This window comes from Oncorhynchus keta, chromosome 1 (genome assembly GCF_023373465.1).
Source record: "Oncorhynchus keta strain PuntledgeMale-10-30-2019 chromosome 1, Oket_V2, whole genome shotgun sequence".
NCBI classification, from domain to species: domain Eukaryota; kingdom Metazoa; phylum Chordata; class Actinopteri; order Salmoniformes; family Salmonidae; genus Oncorhynchus; species Oncorhynchus keta.
This window is the reverse complement of record NC_068421.1, coordinates 75,015,695-75,037,580: the sequence shown is the minus strand read 5'-3', so window position 1 is coordinate 75,037,580 and position 21,886 is coordinate 75,015,695. Positions and strand designations below refer to the sequence as shown.

The 21,886-nt window shown below is 41.2% G+C and overlaps 1 protein-coding gene across 4 annotated transcripts in view; it reads right to left on the bottom strand.

Annotated features, from left to right (window-relative positions):
* LOC118372991 (pre-B-cell leukemia transcription factor 1) overlaps positions 1-13,209 on the bottom strand; it is a 111,519-nt gene extending 98,310 nt beyond the window's left edge. For all 4 annotated transcript variants that reach the window (XM_052460877.1, XM_052460899.1, XM_052460888.1 and 1 more), the window contains exons 1-2: positions 13,013-13,209; positions 11,456-11,529 (exon numbers count right to left, since the gene is read on the bottom strand). In XM_052460877.1, the coding sequence (XP_052316837.1) occupies positions 11,456-11,529; positions 13,013-13,197 (259 nt within the window). In that variant the 5' untranslated portion in view covers positions 13,198-13,209. The remainder of the gene's footprint in view (positions 1-11,455; positions 11,530-13,012) is intronic.
* Between the last annotated feature and the right edge of the window lie 8,677 nt (positions 13,210-21,886).

Genomic DNA, 21,886 nt, shown 5'->3' with positions numbered 1-21,886 from the left:
AGTCCATGGAGAATAAGAGCACCTCCTCTCAGCTGCCCACTGCTCTGAGGCTAGGAAACACTGTCACCACCGATAAATCCACTATAATTGAGAATTTCAATAAGCATTTCTCTACGGCTGGCCATGCTTTCCACATGGCTACAACTATCCCGCTCAACTGCCCGGCACCCTCCACAGCAACCCGCCAAAGCCCCCACCATTTCTCCTTTACCCAAATCCAGATAGCTGATGTTCTGAAAGAGCTGCAAAATCTGGACCCCTACAAATCAGCAGGACTAGACAATCTGGACCCTCTCTTTCTAAAATTATCTGCAGAAATTGTTGCAACCCCTATTACCAGCCTGTTCAAACTCTCTGAGATTCCCAAAGATTGGAAAGCTGCCGCGGTCATCCCCCTCTTCAAAGGGGGTGATACTCTAGACCCAAACTGCTACAGACCTAAATCTATCCTACCCTGTCTTTCTAAGGTCTTTGAAAGCCAAGTTAACAAACATATTACTGACCATTTCGAATCCCACCATACCTTCTCCGCTATGCAATCTGGTTTCAGAGCTGGTCATGGGTGCACCTCAGCCACGCTCAAGGTTCTAAACGACATCATAACCGCCATCGCTAAGAGACATTACTGTGCAGCCGCATTCATCGACCTGGCTAAGGCTTTCGACTCTGTCAATCACCACATTCTTATTGGCAGACTCAACAGCCTTGGTTTCTCAAATGATTGCCTCGCCTGGTTTACCAACTACTTCTCTGATAGAGTTCAGTGTGTCAAGTCGGAGGGCCTGTTGTCCGGACCTCTGACAGTCTCTATGGGTGTGCCACAGGGTTCAATTCTCGGGCCGACTCTCTTTTCTGTATACATCAATGATGTCGCTCTTGCTGCTGGTGATTCTCTGATCCACCTCTACGCAGATGGCACTATTCTGTATACTTCTGGCCCCTACTTGGACACTGTGATAACTAACCTCCAGACGAGCTTCAATGCCATACAACTCTCCTTCTGTGGCCTCCAACTGCTCTTAAACGCAAGTAAAACTAAATGCATGCTATTCAATCGATCACTGCCCGCACCTGCTCGCCCGTCCAGCATCACTACTCTGGACGGCTCTGACTTAGAATACGTGGACAACTACAAATACCTGGGTGTCTGGTTAGACTGTAAACTCTCCTTCCAGACTCACATTAAGCATCTCCAATACAAAATTAAATCTAGAATCGGCTTCCTATTTCGCAACAAAGCATCCTTCATTCATTCTGCCAAACATACCCTCGTAAAACTGACCATCCTACCGATCCTCAACTTCGGTGATGTCATCTATATAATAGCCTCCAACACTCTACTCAACAAACTGGATGCAGTCTATCACAGTGCCATCCGTTTTGTCACCAAATCCTTTTGTCACACTACCCACCATTGCGACCTGTACGCTCTCGTTGGTTGGCCCTTGCTTCATACTCGTCGCCAAACCCACTGGCTCCAAGCCATCTACAAGTCTCTGCTAGGTAAAGCCCCGCCATATCTCAGCTCACTGGTCACCATAGCAGCACCCACTCGTAGCACGCGCTCCAGCAGGTATATCTCGCTGGTCACCCCCAAAGCCAATTCTTCCTTTGGTCATCTTTCCTTCCAGTTCTCTGCTGCCCATGACTGGAACAAATTGCAAAAATCTCTGAAGCTGGAGACATCTCCCTCACTAGCTTTGAGCACCAGCTGTCAGAGCAGCTTACAGATCACTGCACCTGTACATAGCCCATCTGTAAACAGCCCATCTATCTACCTACCTCATCCCCATACTGGTATTTATTTATTTATTTTGCTCCTTTGCACCCCAGTATCTCTACCTGCACATTCATCTTCTGCCGATCTACCATTCCAGTGTCTAATTTCTATATTGTAATTACTTCGCCACTATGGCCTATTTATTTCCTTAACTTACCTCATTTGCACTCACTGTATATATACTTTTTGTTTTCTTTTGTTTTACTGTATCATTGACTGTATGTTTTGTTTATTCCATGTGTACCTCTGTGTTGTTGTATGTGTTGAATTGCTACGCTTTATCTTGGCCAGGTCGCAGTTGCAAATGAGAACTTGTTCTCAACTAGCCTACCTGGTTAAATAAAGGTGAAATAAAATAAATAAATAAAATCACCTCATGTTTCAGCATGATAATGCACAGCCCCATGACGTGAGGATCTGTACACAATTCCTGCAAGCTGAAAATGTCCCAGTTCTTCTATGGCCTGCATACTCACCAGGCATGTCACCCATTGAGCACGTTTGGGATACTCTGCATCAATGTGTACGACAGCATGTTCCAGTTTTCACCAATATCCAGAAACTTCACACAGCCATTGAATGGGAGTGGGGACAATATTCCACAGAGAGCCTGATCAACTCCATGCGAACTCGCTGCATGAGGCACATGGTGGTCACACCAGAAACGGACTGGTTTTCGGATCCATGCCCCTACCTTTTTATTAAGTACTGTATCTGTGACCAACAAACAGTATGCATATCTGTATTCCCAGTAATGTGAAATCCATTTTCTTTCTCATGACATGTTGCATGTTGCATTTATATATTTGTTCACTGTCATTTTCTTAGAGAAACATATTTTATTGTCAAAGAATGTGTAAGAAAATAAAATGACATTCAGGTGTACTATCAGCCTTAATTCATTAGGATTCCTTTCTGTTTTATAGCAAATGCAGCATATTTAGAGACAAAAATGTTCCTCCAGCATATTTAGAGACTCAAATGTTCCTCCAGCATTTTTAGAGACTCAAATGTTCCTCCAGAATATTTAGAGACAAAAATGTTCCTCCAGCATATTTAGAGATAAAAAATGTTCCTCCAGCATGAGACTACAATTCTGCTCCAGCCTAATTAGAGACTCAAATGTTCCTCAAGCGTATTCAGAGACTAAAATTCTCCTCCAGCGTATTTAGAAACTCAAAAGTTCCTCCAGCATATTTAGAGACTCAAATACCCTCCAGGATATTTGTAGACTGAATTGATCCTCCAGCATATTTAGAGACTCAAATGACCCTCCAGCATATTTAGAGACTCAAATGACCCCCCAGCATATTTAGAGACAGAGATGTTCCTCCAGCATATTTAGAGACTGAAATCATCCTCCAGCATATTTAGAAACTCAAATGTTCCTCCAGCATATTTAGAAACTCAAATTACCCTCCAGCATATTTAGAAACTCAAATGTTCCTCCAGCATATTTACCCTCCAGCATATTTAGAAACTCAAATGTTCCTCCAGCATATTTAGAGACTCAAATAACCCTCCAGCATATTTACCCTCCAGCATCTTTAGAAACTCAAATGTTCCTCCAGCATATTTAGAAACTCAAATGTTCCTCCAGCATATTTACCCCCCAGCATCCTTAGAAACTCAAATGATCCTCCAGCATATTTAGAGACTGAAATGATCCCCCAGCATATTTAGAGACTGAAAATACCCTCCGGCATATTTTGAGACTCAAATGTTCCTCCAGCATATTTACAGACTGAAATGTAGAGATAAAATGTTCCTTGTGAGAATGCTTCCCAGTGACACAGTGGGAGTCGAGGAAGATATAATGAGCAACAGAACCTGATTACCGCCATATATTAGACTGTATAATTATGAGATTTGCATAAAGTTAGACGGGTGGGTTCTTCCAAGGAGGAGATTTAGGCGGAATCTCTTCATCTTTGCTCCACATTAACACAGATGAAACAGTAACAATTGTAACGGCTGTCGTGGGTTGAAGAAGGTGAGGACCAAGGTGCAGCGTGGTACGTGTTCATCTTTATTTATGAATTGAACACTGAATGAAAAAACAACAAAAGAGAATGAACGAAACCGAAACAGTTCTGTCTGGTACAGAATACAAAAACAGAAAACAACTACCCACAAACACAGGTGGGAACAGGCTACCTAAGTATGGTTCTCAATCAGAGACAACGATAGACCACTGCCTCTGATTGGGAACCATACCAGGCCAAACACATAGAAATACAACACACAGAACAAAACATAGAATGAAAAACATAGAATGCCCACCCCAACTTACGCCCTGACAAAAACAAAATAGAGACATAAAAAAAGAACTAAAGGTCAGGACGTGAAAACAATATTATCTGTACAATCATTCATTCTACAGGTGATGTGAGAGGCAGTCTGGTTGTGGTTAACCTAATGAATGCTAAAATAATCAATAATCTTTCAATAATTCCAGTTTAGTCAAACACGGTCAGATCTTTGGTCTAGGTCTACATACATGTACAATATGTAGTACAACACAATAGTGTCAACACTACAATAAAAGTTAGCATCATAATCTGATGAACTTCACAGAAATGTATAATATATAATGTTTCTTTGAAATGAGGACAAAAATATACAATGTTAATTGCAATGTCTTTCCCCCTGAAGGAAATACAAGCCTATTGGGAGAGAAAGAGCTCAGTCTCCTAGTAATGTGCCACACACATACATAATTCTGTTTTCAGGAAAACCCACTCACATATGTACATAATGCATTCACACAACACATATCTTGTTAGTGATAATGCAATAGCAGATTGAGAACAGATAATGCCCACACACATAAAAATATACACACCGTACACACCATACGCAGACCACATGCAGCTCCTGTACTGTAAAGTGCCAGAGCAACTGCTGTAGTGTTAAATATCAGATGCAAATGAAAAGAGAAAATCTATCATGACTGTAATGTGTCCTGATGGGAGTGGGCTCTCCCCTGTGAGGATCCAGGCCGGAAAGAGGCAGGGAGGGAGGAGGGAGCAGGGTGATGTATGGAGGAGCTGGATGGGAGGTGAAAAGCGTAGCGAGACAGGCGGGGGAGGCGAGGGGAAGAGAGAGGGGGAGGAGGAGGGGGGTAACACAGTCCTGCCGCCCGCCAGAATCCTGAGGGCCCAGGGCAAAAGGGGAATAAATGTTGATTAGTGTTGATTTTATCCAACGAGCACCCGGCAACTGACAGTGGGACTAAGCTGAAAGGCAACCATTAATCTTAGTCTGGTTTAAGTAGTGTATATTAATTTGTGTCATTTCCACTGTGCGGAGGCCTCTCCCTCTCTGTCTACCTCTCTCCCGCGCTCTCTTTTCCCTCTCTCCTGCTCTCTTTCTCTCTCTCTGTTTTCTTTTTCTCCCCCTCTCGTTCCCGCTCTCCCTCTTTCCCTCCCTCTCTCCATCTCTCTTGATAAAAGCTCTAGCGTTTGAAGGCTGTGTCGGTGGAGCGGTGCTCTATCAGCGGTACAGTGGTAGCCTGGAGGTAGCGCCTGCTCGGAGCAGCTCTTAGCAGCAGGGGAGTGTGTAGGAAATGAGATTCAGAGCCCTGCATTAAGGAAAATGAACTCCTGGGGGGTTGGTATGGCAACCACATTTGAAAGTGCCGTTGCATGTTCAATTTAATGTACATAACAAATTTGGGGATTTGAATAAATATTAGAAGCTAGCAGCACACAAAAAAGAGCCAAGGCAGACCACATCTTTACAGAGATCATTATTGAAAAAAAGGAGTAAAAAAAGCCAGATGTACACCACCATATCCCATCTTACAGCAGTGGATGCTGTGGTCTGTTAATTCTGTCTGGTGAGGCATGAGGACTAAATCCAACCAGTTATTCATTTTATACATTTCATTCACCCCAATGACTGGGATATGCTTTATTTTGGAGACCACAAGCGCATAATCTTCATTTTTAATGAATAGCATTTAACATTTCCCTGATGCCGTAACAGGAAAAATGACAGTAATTTTAGTAGCTAGCTCACCAGCCTATGAAAGAGGAATTTGACTTACATGGGTCTTTCCTCTTGTGTTTCTTATTTCTCAGTCCTCGCTGTCTTTCAGTCTTACTCGCTTTCACACGCAACATAGACGCTTGCTCCCTGTCATCATCACTGGGATAACATCACAGGAAAACATTGAGGAGGAGAAACAACACCTCAACGTGAAACCTCTAGATCAATTTCACGGTCACCACCATCAGGATTTTTTTCATTTTTTCAGCAGTGGCTGCAAGGGTATGGGGGGATGATTAAACAGAGAGATATTTGGATGATTAAACAGAGAGATACGAGGGAAACAGCTGTGGAGAACACACACACACAGACAGACAGACACACATACATACACACACAGAGACACACATATGCACACGCACACGCACACGCACACACACAGACACAGACAGACACACATACATACACACACAGAGACACACATATGCACACGCACACGCACACGCACACACACAGACACAGACAGACACACATACATACACACACAGAGACACACACACACACACACACACACACACACACACACACACACACACACACACACACACACACACACACACACACACACACACACACACACACACACACACACACACACACACACACACACACACACACACATTTTCCCTCTGAATACTGCTGTGTCAGCATTGAGGAGCAGGCTGGATAAAAGACAAAAGCTGTTGCATATATTAACATCAACACTCCCAGTCAGTGCACTAACAGACAAGGACAGGAGGGGGATGCATATCACTGCAACACAACATTCTATATCTGAGTAGACGTCCTCCTGTTTTGATTGAATGGAAATAAGCTGTTTACGCTCAGCTCCCGAGTGGCGCAGTGGCCTAAGACACTGCATCCCAGTGCAAGAGGTGTCACTGCAGTACCTGGTGATTGGGTGTCCCATAGAGTGGCACACAATTGCCCCAGCATCGTCTGGGTTTAGCCAGGGTAGGCCGTCATTGTAAAAAATAATTTGTTCTTAACTGACTTGCCTAGTTAAATAAAGGATAAATAAAATGAATAGTTTACATTAGCTCTGAACAGGCCCCAGCCAAGCCTATGCTTGTGTCCCAAATGGCACCCTATTCCCTTGATAGTGCACTATTTTGACCAGGGCCCATAGGGACCATAGTGCACTGTATAGTAAATGTTCCCTGCTACTTACAAAAAGCATACTACTAAAGTGACACCAGAGGGATTTAGATAGAGAGCGAACTGATATGTCAATATTAGCCTTTTGACTACCAGCAGTTTGGCATTGGCAATGCACTCTCAAAATACACTCATCTGCTAATCTAAAAAAAGGATATATATACTGTATATACAGTCAAACTGTAAATCCCTATGGGTTTCTATACCACATTGGGGTTCAAAGCTAAAAACGGGTTTGCTTCTGCGGATAATGACGGCTAACATAAATTGTTTATATTACGATGGTGTGCTGTGGTTTGTAGGATTCTGACTGGACTCTGGGGAATGGAGGCACTTTCTAGAGTCAAAATATGCAGATTCAAGCCATCTGAATGGACTGACAACTCAATGTAGTGTAGTGTACTGTATCTCTCTGACTGCATCCCAATACACTTCTCTGACTACGTCCCAAATGGCACCCTATTCCCTGTGCAGTGCAATACTTTTGACCAGAGGCCATATGGTTCTGGTCAAAAGTAATGCACTATATAGGGAATAGGTTGTCGTTTGAGACATATCCTCTGTAATCAGATCTCTGGCTAATTTCACCCGTGTTAAATATTACTCCGCTGCCCTCTGAGAAAAACTACATTTCACCATTCAAAAAATAACATGACATCACTCCGCTAGTCATTTTTATAAATGGAGCATCCCCCAGGCGTGAAACCGTACACTATTCAAACAAGGCCACCAGAAAACTGGCCTTTTGTTGAGGTTGAGAGAAGAAGAAAAAACAGCTAGTCAGAGCAGCAGGAATGTGTTCCAAATAGCACCCTATTCCCTATATAGTGCACTACTTTTGATCAGGGCACATAGGCCTCTGGTCAAAAGTAACGCACTATATAGGGAATAGGGTGTCATTTGGGACACAACTACATTTACTGAGCAAGTGTCTCCGTGTCGCAGAGAGGTTATGTTTGACACTGTTGGAGATTTATGACGTTGACGAGGTGTTTATAGAAGTCAATTCATTTTAGCTAATTTTCTTAAGCACCATTTTGGATGATGTCAACAGTTTTCTCATCAAAAGGAGAAGCAAGGTCCTTTAGACCAGTTCCAAAAACCACCTGTGGAAATGTTTTTAAAAGCATGATTAAAACATATATTTTTTTACAATCCTTTACATTTAGTTTTATAATGTTGTGTTGAAGACATGGTTAGGGTTTAATTACACTTATCTCCCATTTTGCCACATTCATCTCATGATTAATAAAGTTAGAAATATTTTTATAAACATGATGTAAGATTGAGTTGTGTCACATTCGTATATTCTATAATGCATTGAGTTTGCAGAAGGTTAAGGTTTCATGGCGCAGTAGCATTGGAGTCAAATTATTTGGATGTATTTTTGGAAAGCACCCTGTGCCAATACCTCTTATAACGTGGCTCAGGGTGGATACTTTGTAGCCTACTGTCACAGACAAGACCTTTAACACTTTAACAACTTCTCTTTCTTATTCTTCTCACAGTGAACACTAATCCACTAATCCAACAGTAACCTTAGGAGTGTGTGTCAAAATCTAACTGTAAATCTCTTTTTATCAAGTATTGTATACACACACACACACACACACACACACACACACACACACACACACACACCGCCTCTGAGTGAAAAGTAACATTCCTTTAAGTCGAGAAAGAAAACCAAAATATGATCGGGATGAAACTAAGCAGTCAAGGATGGAAAAAAGAGACCAGTGTCTGAAAGAAGAAAAGAAAAGAAAGATGCCTACCCTGGGTGGAAATAAAGTGTTCCTTCTCCTTTCCTCCGGGGTGCGAGCAGTACACAGCAGTGTGCTTGTTTATAGTGAGTAGTCATTCTGCTGGGCACCGATCGCTCACCACACCACAGTATCCCAGTACAAACACACAGAGTGGGTCAGGAGTTCAGGAGTTACTCAACGCTGGCTACCTGTCCTGCCTGCCTGAGTATGGCATTATATTCTTTCCTGACGCCCGCAGGTGATGTCAGTTTTTCTAGTACTGGGGACAGTCAGAGACGTAAAGTGCGTAGTGGAGATGGAGGGGAGAGATAATCCTGTTTACTAAAACCAAATTCAAAAAGAAATATATATATATTTATAAAAACAAAAAACTGTAAATTAAGGTTTTGAAATAAAAGCTACTTAATTCAATAAAAATAATACTACTAATAAAATATATATATATTTGAATGTAATATATGCAGTTATTATATCAATTCACAGCTCTCAAATGTTGCTATGACAAAATTCTACAAATAAATAAAAATGGCAAATGATAGTCTTGTCAGAAAGAAAAACATATATGTTACAATAAGCCATTAACAACACAGTTATCCTCAGTGAATATCATGTGGTGTAAAACAAAACACTCTAGAAATAGCCTTAATGTCTCTGGTGCATTCAGACATATTTAATGGTGAAAAACAAGACAGATTCCAGAGCAGTAGCAGCAGCAGAGGTATGTGCAGTCAGTGAGTTCTGCTCTGAGCTTTATTTACTTTAAGACCTAACAGAAACCGTGCTCAACTCAACACAGCTTCACTGGGGCTAGTCTGTAGTCTGTACTGTGGCAGGCAGAGTTGTAATAATGTTTCAAAAACAGGTGTGTTTTTTTACTGAGAGAATCATAGGGTTTTTAATACTTTGGCACCCAGACGAGAGGACCCAGTCGAGGTTTACTTAACAGAGATGTGCTCTAGGCTTCAGCAGCGGACCCTTTTCAAAAATATTTTCAAAACTACTTCTGACAAGTTAATTCTAACACCTTATACAGCAACACTAGAGGGCGGATGAAACAATGTCTCATACAGTACATGAAAGGGTAGAGATGTTCAGAACCATGTGCTATATATACAGTAGTATATCATACATCTATATTCAATTGATATAATAAACTTAATTTCCTTCAAACACTGCAGGTATGTGTAACTAAACCTCCTCTGAGAAGAGGTGTTCAGACTCAGAGACACTTTCCTTCAGGAGAAACAGAAACCTGGGCTATTGTGATGGTCGGGTCGTAGACAGCTGAGAGAGATGAGAGAGAAAGCACAGCACTCCCAGACAGGACCAGATCCAAGTGACTTTGTACTCCATGTGGAGACAAACTTTGGATGAACTCTGAAAAACGCCAGGGAGTAAACCTCTATGCATAACTGTGTCACTCACTCCCCCTCCAAAACCCTACCAAGACAACAGAGAAAGGAAAGAGAGCCAGCAGGCCTCAAAAGGCCCCCTGCTCCCCTTAGACACTGGCCCAATTGAGGGTGCGCTACATGGGGTAGGAGGACTGGGTCGTTGGGGAGTGGAGGTGGAGGGTGGCGGGGGGTTGAACTTCATTGAAAATGAAAACATCATGTAAAAGTAGAATTACATACACACAGGGAATAAAATATACAACACAACCCATCACCTCCACACACAGCTCCACAGCAGTGAAGCGTGATGTATGGACCAAGTGAGAGCGGAGAGATAATAAAAATGATTTCTCTTTTATCCTCTATCTATCCCATTTGATTTCATGCACTAATGACTGTGAAACACAGTGGAGTCGCTTCCACATCAAACCCAGACTGCGATAGCATCTCAATATCTCACAAGTACAAATTTAAAGGAGTCCTCATTTCACGCCATATCTTAGAAGGGGAAAATAACAGAGGAGATATATACACACTATCGCTCCTGAGCAGCTCTGAATTCTATCTGTGCCAATTTCAGAGATGTCAAAGGGAACAGGGGTTTGTATTCTGGAAAGAGGAGGCATGTTCTGCCTCTCCCTAAGTCTGATGTCACTACATCTGCTCTTAGTGAAATTATTCTGGCGACAAGGTCTCTCACAACAGCACAGACAAATGGAGAGACACACACAAGTGAATGAAATGAGACACACAGCAGAGAGACTTGACAGCTAGCACACAAGGGGGAAACATTATGATGAAGACGGTCATTTAGCTTTCAACACTTTCCATCATCAACACCATCAAACCTTTAGATGTTTGACACTATAATTGGAAAAGATTTTCAATGAAGTAGCACTGACTGTAGGGCTGTGTAATAGCACAAAATGGATTGCACTCCCAAAACATGTGCAAATTGTAAAAACACAGGTCTGAAAAATAGGCCAATTTGTATTTCTCTTCTCAGATAAGAATGTAATTGAAAGCACATTGAAAAACATGCCTGCCCTGGCTGCAACAAGTTCATCTATGTGAATGGCTGTGAATTGAAGGCAAAGCGCGCTTTCTCTGGAAATATTAATGAGTCCTACACAGAGCGCATACAATGTCCCCTTTACGTGGGCTTCTGTAGCCGAAGAAGAAGGCACTTTTAGTTTTTCTAAGTGGTTAGTAGGCCTATAGTTTTCCGTTCAAATTGTGTATGTCTGTATTTGACGTGCATTCAATAGCCCAGTAGATAACTTTAGAAACCGCATTGGTCCTACCTGTTTTCTCTTTGATTTCACACAAGACGTTGAAGAGAGCAGGCTTCATCCTGTGGCAATTCAGGGCATGTTTCCTATAAAACAAAATAAAGTAACTTCAACAAATCACATCAATCCTAAAAGCGTTGGCCATATAACATAGTTAGACTGGTTTTATTGAAGCATGTAGCCTATGACGCAAATTATGTAGACAGGCAAATATGTGATGCAAATGTTGCGGATCACGTCAACCTTTTATTGCTAACCTGCTGTATTTGTATATGCGTGCTTAAGATAGTATATGTAATATTTAAAATGTCATGTTAATATTTATATTATTATTATTTTTAGAAGCAAGTAAAGAAAGTTAACTGGAATATATAGATACTTGTTACTATCTAAAAATGTAATGCGACACATTTTTATGTTCTGGACTGATTGAGAAACAATACCAACAATAATTTATAAGCAATTTTGAAGATGTATTTTGTTGTTTAGAATGGTTAATATTATCAACAATTATTAAATGTCTTGTTTGTTGATGAATTTGTATAAATTACAGTCATGTTCATCGCAGTGCAACACAGGACAGTGGAAAAAGATTGTCCAACGAGTTTCATTGTATTTTGAAAGATTCCTCTCAGCTGCTCGCCCTCCACCGTGAAGACACGCACCGCGCCTCAAAGCACTTCGCTTTAGCTTCTGAGTCAACTGAATATCTAATAACTGAATGTAAATGATTTATCTTCAATTACTATGAATGGCCCATTGTATATCCCATGTAAATAACAAATTATAGCCTATAATACTGTATTATTGACTGTATGTTTTGTTCTTTCCATGTGTAACTCTGTGTCGTTGTATGTGTCGAACTGCTTCGCTTTATCTTGGCCAGGTCGCAGTTGCAAATGAGAACTTTTTCTCAACTCGCCTACCTGGTTAAATAAAGGTGAAATAAAACATAGAAAAAAAATAAATAGCGTATTCTAGATTTCTATTAAATTTAGGCTATGCCTTATCATTTGTTGAATTTTGACTGGAGTGACAGAGAGAGCGAGAGAGAGAGAGAGAGCTGAGAGAGAGAGCTGTGCTTGCACAAAAGTTAATCGAAATTATGATGTTGTCAATCAATGTGATGCTGGTTATTGTTATGACAAATCGCATCTATAAACTTGAGATGTCAGATTTGTACGTCGTTGTGGATTTGTCAGAAGTGTGAAAACACTTTGAATCTACGTTATATGTTATACTGCTGCAATATTATACCATTTTGGGAAATTCAGGAACAATTTATACGTCCACTGTACTAATAATATGATAACTTCAAAGTTTAAATGTAGACTGCTGCACTGTGGGTGTTATTATTTCTCCAAATGCGCGCTCGCCCGTTTATAATTATGGGCTGATGGGCTCGAATGCGTAATTCTTCTCCATTTCATCAATATAATATTTTTCACTAGAAATCTGACTGACTTCAAATGTCTTATTATCGATCGTAATTGAATGCATACAGTAGTTTGCCACACATTCCGTGTCCATGTTGACAAGGTAGGCTACTGCGCACAGCTGGCCCCTTACCTGGCTTGAGCTTCGTCCAGACTCTGATCTGTGATGGTCATTATTTGCTGTAAAATGTCTCCAATGTCCTGTTTTCTCCCATCGCCTTCCGTTCCTCCCGTGCCTTCCATGTGTTGCGACAGGCCGGGGTGCCCTGCCATCCCTACTCCCGCATGAGAGTGCATCAACCGCGGCTGCTCGTCCATTTCTTCCGATCTATTTATAAACTCTCACCTTCGCGTCAATCTCGCAAAAGAGAATCCTTGACCAAATTCCTTCCCACCCGGGTTCGGGGGTTCCACGTTCTGGTTCGCACTCTCGCGCTCCGGAGTTCTCCAAGACACAGAGTCAGAGGGGAAGCCCTCTTTCTCGCTCTCTCTCTGCTCTTCCAGCTGGTCTGAAGTGAATCTGAAATCTGATCTGAAATGCTGCCTTGTGCAGATCAGACTGCGTGTAAAAGATAAGCAGACTTCAACTACAACTATGAATCTGGACGCTTCTTCCTTTCATGTGTCAGAGCCTGAGTCTTCCCGAAACACAATCCCGTTTTCTCCGAGAGACAGCACCGTATCTAAGGTGAGTTATGGAAACCTGAATTTCAAGGCTATTTCGATTTATTCCATCCGCTTGCTTTTGTTGCATACAGTACGGAACGGCAGTCACTGGAAGGCAGCACATAGCGAGAGTATACAAGTCAGACTCCGCCTACGCGACATGATTGGGAATAGAGACCATTTAGCCCCACCTTGAGGTGCCTCTCGTGAAACGTCAATCATAGCGCTGTGTGAAGGAGCAAAGCTTGGAGATGTGGCCAGCTGTAAGCACTGTGACAGTTCAGAGTGGCAACCCTGTGATGGATAGAACCTGAACTACAAATAAATAATAGTGGGTTGACACAAGAGGTCTGCGGTAGTTTTCCCCTCTGACCACACAAGCATCAACACTTCCTCTCCACACCAGTCCATTTAATCCTCTGCCTGTTGCCAAGAAGCAGACTTATTCCACTGCAGTAGCCTACACTAATCAAAACAATCGACCATCTCCTTCATTTAAGGAAAAGTATCCTACTGAACACAAATATAAATGCAACATGCAACAATTAAAAATATTTTACTGAGTTAGAGTTCATCAATCAGTTAGAGTTCATCAATCAGTAAATTGAAATAAATTCATGAGGCCCTAATCTATGGATTTCACATGACTGGGAATACAGATATGCATCTGTTGGTCACAGATACCTTTAAAAAAGTTAAGGGTGTGGATCAGAAAACCAGTCAGTATCTGGTGTGACCACCATTTGCCTCATGCAGCGCGACACATCTCCTTCACATAGAGTTGATCAAGCTGTTGATTGTGGCCTGTGGAATGTTGTCCCACTCCTCTTCAATGGCTGTGAGAAGTTGCTTGATATTGGCGGGAACTGAAACACGCTGTCGTACACGTCGATCCAGAGTATCCCAAACATGCTCAATGAGTGACATGTCTGGTGAGTATGCAGGCTCTTGAAGAACTTGAACATTTTCAGCTTCCAGGAATTGTGTACAGATCCTTATGACATGGGGCCGTGCACTATCATGCTGAAACATGAGGTGATGGAGGCAGATGAATGGCACGACAATGGGCCTCAGGATCTCTTCACAGTATCTCTGTGCATTTCTGTTCAATGTCCGTAGAGAAATAAGCTTTTGCGCTATGGAACATTCCTGGGATCTTTTATTTCAGCTCATGAAACATAGGAACAACACTTTACATGTTGTGTTTATATTTTTGTTCAGTGTAGATAGATAAGGTACTTATTTAAAAATGTATGCCAGAGAAGAAGAATCCACTTACTAAAGTAGAATGATCACACTGAAATACATTAGGCAAAAATTGCATAACAACATTATTACAATAATAGGCTATTCATATTTAGTTTGATACAATGTAACATTTGATTAGAGTAGCCTATAACCATGCCTATTTCAGTGGATATTTACACTTGAGTTGTGGTGCATTGAGAATGCACACTGCCCTCACATTGTTTATGTTATTTCAGGTAGGTAGGCCAAGATGTTGTTTGTATGTTGGAGGGCTGCGCATGGCTGGGTTTGGCTGGGCGCTCCTAATGTAAGCCGGTGACCCATGGTGCGCAGCCAAGCAGTAAGGCCCATGTGTGTCTGGCCAGGCTGAAAAGTGCCCTTCAGGCCCAGGCAGCACAGCACAGGGCTGTGTGCCAAATGGCACGCTATTTCCTTTATAGGGCACGACTTTTAACCAGAGCCCTATGGGGAACAGTTTGCCATTTGGAACACAGCCGGAATCACAGCCCTCAGTCAATAGTACCACTGTTCCTGTTGCTTTAGTGGGCGTACACAGCTAGGGGAGGGGAGGGAGCAGCCAGGTCTCTCCAGATCCAAGGCCATATTCAATGTTTGCCCAGGTTCACAGAACGTCGGAAGATGCCTTCAAAACCATCCACTAGAACCAATGGTGAGCGCTATTACCATCAAGAAGGCTTATGGCTTTCTAGGGTGTTGTGGATGGAGATGGAGGAAGGGCTTAACCCTGCCAGCTCCAACGGCTGTATGTTCAATCCCAGTGCTAGGCACTCGTTTTTATTTTTTATTTTTTTAACCCTATCCTAAACCTTAACCTTTAACTTTACTATTTTGGAATTAATGCCTAAACATAACTGTCGAAATGTGATGTTTACCCCCCTCCCCCCCCAAAAATACCTTTGAATTCTGAAGTCAAACAGTTTCACACTGTGAGATCTTGTTGGAGGAAGAGCCCAGGCTCTGTTAAGTATGAACAATGCTGTACTATTCAGGAAGCTAGATTTGCACTCAGATTTTAAAAAAGAGATTTGTTGGTATGGAATATAGGTGAAAATTGTCTGGAGTAGCAATGCACTTCCATTTTTTATCAAATCATATATGTTCCCAAAAACCCAACAGTGTTCTAAGATGAATGTGCTTTATCATATATATTCTTTTCTATAATCACGCCAAGTGTTTTATTTTTATAACAAGAATAACAAAAAAATATACACATGACCTGCGCCCATTGGAATACAGCTATTTAGCATATTGAGTTTGAGCTGTACTGACAGTGACATGTCAGACTCTTTCTCCCACAGTCCCTGGTGAAGCCAGCAAGCTGCAGAGCTGTGTCCTAGCTCTTCCTGTCTGCACACACACACACACACACACACACACACGCACACGCACACGCACACGCACACGCACACACACACACACACGCACACACACACACACACACACACACACACACACACACACACACGCACACACACACACACACGCATGCACACACGCACACACACACGCATACACACACACACCTACACACCTACACACACTGAAAATACCTGAGGGGGATTGTGTGTTTCAGCACCAGACATTTACACTGAGTAACATCTGCTGAGCTCTCTTATCAGCCAAGACATTTAGCTATCTAAACATGTGCTGATGCTATTTTATGTTATTCAATTCTATTCATGGCCACCAAACACATAAACCAACAAGAGATTAATATTGAATCAAATGAATGATTTAAAGTATGTTATACGGATTACCTATTAATCCGCCATATAGTTAAAACCACAGTCTTGAAAGACCACATGATCGTACATGCTGCACAAACCAACTGGAATACAATAGAAAATGCTAATAACCCAATTAGCTACATTATTTGCAATAGTGATCAGTTGTACAATATAAATTGCCATGGCAATGCATTTGTTAATTTCATATGAGACAATATTGCCCTGACTAACACGATTCTCTGTAATATAATTCCAGTTATTAAAAGTAATGACAGCAGCAGCCTCTAACAGTCCTGTCAAATATCACACCATGGTGGGGGCAGAGCAGCAGGCCTAACCCCACACAACTCCTTTTAGAACCATAAAACATAGAGCATCGGATGGGAACTGTTGATCGAGAACGTTCTCTCTAAGGATAGAATACGCCCTATTTCAGTAAAGTGAAGAGGGGCTTTTGCTCTGCTTCTTATCAAGCGAAGCCAGTTCTGACAGGAAACCAGAGTGTTTGCATCAGCTGATAGCAATAGCTGATATTGCACCAATTAGATTCATCACCCTACATTAATACTTCAGTGGACTAAATCAGGGTCACACAGAGTGTTCCTTTGTAGTCTTAAACAAAACTTTGAAACAAAAGTATACACCTTATACACATGGTTAATAAGGGCTTAAAAATACTAATATACATGTACCTGTAACATGTCGGATAAATAGAGTTGAAATATATCATATTTTGTGTTTGCATTGCAATGTTGCATTTTATATACACTGAGTAGAGAAAACATTATGAACACCTGCTTATTCCATGACATATACTGTCCAGGTGCATGCAGGTGAAAGCTATGATCCCCTATTGATGCCAACTTGTTAAATCTACGTCAGTCGTTGTAGATGAAGGGGAGGAGACAGGTTAAAGAAGGATTTTTAAGCCTTGAGACAATTGAGGCATGGATTGTGTGTGTGGCATTCAAAGGGTTAATGGGTAAGACAAAAGATTGAAGTGCCTTTGAACAGGGTATGGTAGTATAGTAGGTGCCAGGCGCACCAGTTTGTGTCAAGAATGGCAAAGCTGCTGGGTTTTTCACTCTCAACAGTTTCACGTGTGTATCAAAAATGATCCACCACCCAAAGGACATCCAGCCAACTTTACACAACTGTGGGAAGCATTGGAGTCAACATGGGCCAGCATCCATGTGGAACGTTTTTGACACCATGTAGAGTCCATGCCCCAATGAATTGAGGCTGTTCTGAGGGCAAAAATGGGTGTGGGTTCATCTCAATATTAGGAAGTCGTTCTAAATGTTTTGAGAATCAGAGAAGACTGAAATATAACAAAAACTGTTGACATAAAATCACCGGATTTTCAGTGGGTTTTTTAAATAATGTTTATTAAATATGAAAAAATGAAAAATCTGAACAACATTCCACCCATGAGGCCACTAGATGACGATTTGGTCATTTGACTGCAGGAAATGGCTGTATTACCATTACGGTCTATTTAGATGACCAGTTCTGCACACACACATCGTCTGATGGCCGCACAAGCTATGCGCTTGTGTTTCTTTGTGACATGTTCCTGTTTTCCGACCACCCACGCCAGTCTCCACCTGTTTGGGATCTGATTTTGTTTTACTCAGGGGGATTGGTACAGCTATACCGCACACACTGCCTGTAGTATATTATTATGGTCATTATTTAGCTATGTAAGTAATTTTTCTGTGTACATTCTTAGTTTTTCTTTTGTTCTTGTTGAGTGTCATGTAGAATACTGTAAGATTAAAAAAAGGGAAAGGATTGAGATCTCACCCAAAATATGTAAGAAACATCTAATCAGGCAGCGTGGAAGAACAGTCACTGTATTACTTGGTCCTTTTAATGACATGGGATGGGAGAGAGAGAGAGTCCATGTGACAGTGTGAGCGTGGGAATGAGGCCTCAGCTGTTCATTGCTTTTATGTTTCCTGAGACGACTGACTTAATGCTGCTGACTCTCAAAGACATATTCTGTCAGACTTGTGACTTTCCTTCTCTGGAATTGTGTACAGCAAAACATAATATGATATTATGACATACCACTGCTCTGATTTCTAATGACTGCACAGTACCTTCACACTGTAAAGCATAAATATTATATCCATTTCATCAACACTAATATAAAAATGAACATTGCAGTATAGACACAGTGGTGCAGTAGGCTACATTTCAGATACTGTCCCTATTTCTCAAAACAATAGATGGTATGAGATGAACACATTGATGTCTGCCCTTCCCTAACCCTCCCCTGAGGCAGTAGCAGATATATATTGGTACATGATACATTATTTTACATGACAGAGGCGGGGCTGAGCGTATCAATCCATCAGCCAATGAAGATAGTAATTCATCCATCAATGATAACAAGAAATAGAAACAGTGTCATCTCCAGTCAGTATGAAGGAGACAGATCTAAATCCCTGCAGCTACTGGAACTGTGTTGAACATAGAACTATAGCTATTGGACTAATCCCGGAACGGAGTACAAATCTAACAGTCTGTCACCAGAGACTAATAGAACCAAATCTAACAGTCTGTCACCAGAGACTAATAGAACCAAATCTAACAGTCTGTCACCAGAGACTAATAGAACCAAATCTAACAGTCTGTCACCAGAGACTAATAGAACCAAATCTAACAGTCTGTCACCAGAGACTAATAGAACCAAATCTAACAGTCTGTCACCAGAGACTAATAGAACTAAATCTAAGTCTGTCACCAGAGACTAATAGAACCAAATCTAACAGTCTTTCACCAGAGACTAATAGAACCAAATCTAACAGTCTGTCACCAGAGACTAATAGAACTAAATCTAAGTCTGTCACCAGAGACTAATAGAACCAAATCTAACAGTCTGTCACCAGAGACTAATAGAACCAAATCTAACAGTCTGTCACCAGAGACTAATAGAACCAAATCTAACAGTCTGTCACCAGAGACTAATAGAACCAAATCTAACAGTCTGTCACCAGAGACTAATAGAACCAAATCTAACAGTCTGTCACCAGAGACTAATAGAACTAAATCTAACAGTCTGTCACCAGAGACTAATAGAACCAAATCTAACAGTCTGTCACCAGAGACTAATAGAACCAAATCTAACAGTCTGTCACCAGAGACTAATAGAACCAAATCTAACAGTCTGTCACCAGAGACTAATAGAACCAAATCTAACAGTCTGTCACCAGAGACTAATAGAACTAAATCTAACAGTCTGTCACCAGAGACTAATAGAACCAAATCTAACAGTCTGTCACCAGAGACTAATAGAACTAAATCTAAGTCTGTCACCAGAGACTAATAGAACCAAATCTAACAGTCTGTCACCAGAGACTAATAGAACCAAATCTAACAGTCTGTCACCAGAGACTAATAGAACCAAATCTAACAGTCTGTCACCAGAGACTAATAGAACCAAATCTAACAGTCTGTCACCAGAGACTAATAGAACTAAATCTAAGTCTGTCACCAGAGACTAATAGAACCAAATCTAACAGTCTGTCACCAGAGACTAATAGAACCAAATCTAACAGTCTGTCACCAGAGACTAATAGAACTAAATCTAAGTCTGTCACCAGAGACTAATAGAACCAAATCTAACAGTCTGTCACCAGAGACTAATAGAACCAAATCTAACAGTCTGTCACCAGAGACTAATAGAACCAAATCTAACAGTCTGTCACCAGAGACTAATAGAACCAAATCTAACAGTCTGTCACCAGAGACTAATAGAACCAAATCTAACAGTCTGTCACCAGAGACTAATAGAACCAAATCTAACAGTCTGTCACCAGAGACTAATAGAACCAAATCTAACAGTCTGTCACCAGAGACTAATAGAACCAAATCTAACAGTCTGTCACCAGAGACTAATAGAACTAAATCTAAGTCTGTCACCAGAGACTAATCTAACAGTCTGTCACCAGAGACTAATAGAACCAAATCTAACAGTCTGTCACCAGAGACTAATAGAACCAAATCTAACAGTCTGTCACCAGAGACTAATCACCAGAACCAAATCTAACAGTCTGTCACCAGAGACTAATAGAACCAAATCTAACAGTCTGTCACCAGAGACTAATAGAACCAAATCTAACAGTCTGTCACCAGAGACTAATAGAACCAAATCTAACAGTCTGTCACCAGAGACTAATAGAACCAAATCTAACAGTCTGTCACCAGAGACTAATAGAACTAATAGAACTAAATCTAACAGTCTGTCACCAGAGACTAATAGAACCAAATCTAACAGTCTGTCACCAGAGACTAATAGAACCAAATCTAACAGTCTGTCACCAGAGACTAATAGAACTAAATCTAAGTCTGTCACCAGAGACTAATAGAACTAAATCTAACAGTCTGTCACCAGAGACTAATAGAACCAAATCTAACAGTCTGTCACCAGAGACTAATAGAACCAAATCTAACAGTCTGTCACCAGAGACTAATAGAACCAAATCTAACAGTCTGTCACCAGAGACTAATAGAACCAAATCTAACAGTCTGTCACCAGAGACTAATAGAACCAAATCTAACAGTCTGTCACCAGAGACTAATAGAACCAAATCTAACAGTCTGTCACCAGAGACTAATAGAACTAAATCTAAGTCTGTCACCAGAGACTAATAGAACCAAATCTAACAGTCTGTCACCAGAGACTAATAGAACCAAATCTAACAGTCTGTCACCAGAGACTAATAGAACCAAATCTAACAGTCTGTCACCAGAGACTAATAGAACCAAATCTAACAGTCTGTCACCAGAGACTAATAGAACCAAATCTAACAGTCTGTCACCAGAGACTAATAGAACCAAATCTAACAGTCTGTCACCAGAGACTAATAGAACTAAATCTAAGTCTGTCACCAGAGACTAATAGAACCAAATCTAACAGTCTGTCACCAGAGACTAATAGAACTAAATCTAAAGTCTGTCACCAGAGACTAATAGAACTAAATCTAACAGTCTGTCACCAGAGACTAATAGAACCAAATCTAACAGTCTGTCACCAGAGACTAATAGAACCAAATCTAACAGTCTGTCACCAGAGACTAATAGAACCAAATCTAACAGTCTGTCACCAGAGACTAATAGAACCAAATCTAACAGTCTGTCACCAGAGACTAATAGAACTAAATCTAACAGTCTGTCACCAGAGACTAATAGAACCAAATCTAACAGTCTGTCACCAGAGACTAATAGAACCAAATCTAACAGTCTGTCACCAGAGACTAATAGAACTAAATCTAAGTCTGTCACCAGAGACTAATAGAACTAAATCTAACAGTCTGTCACCAGAGACTAATAGAACC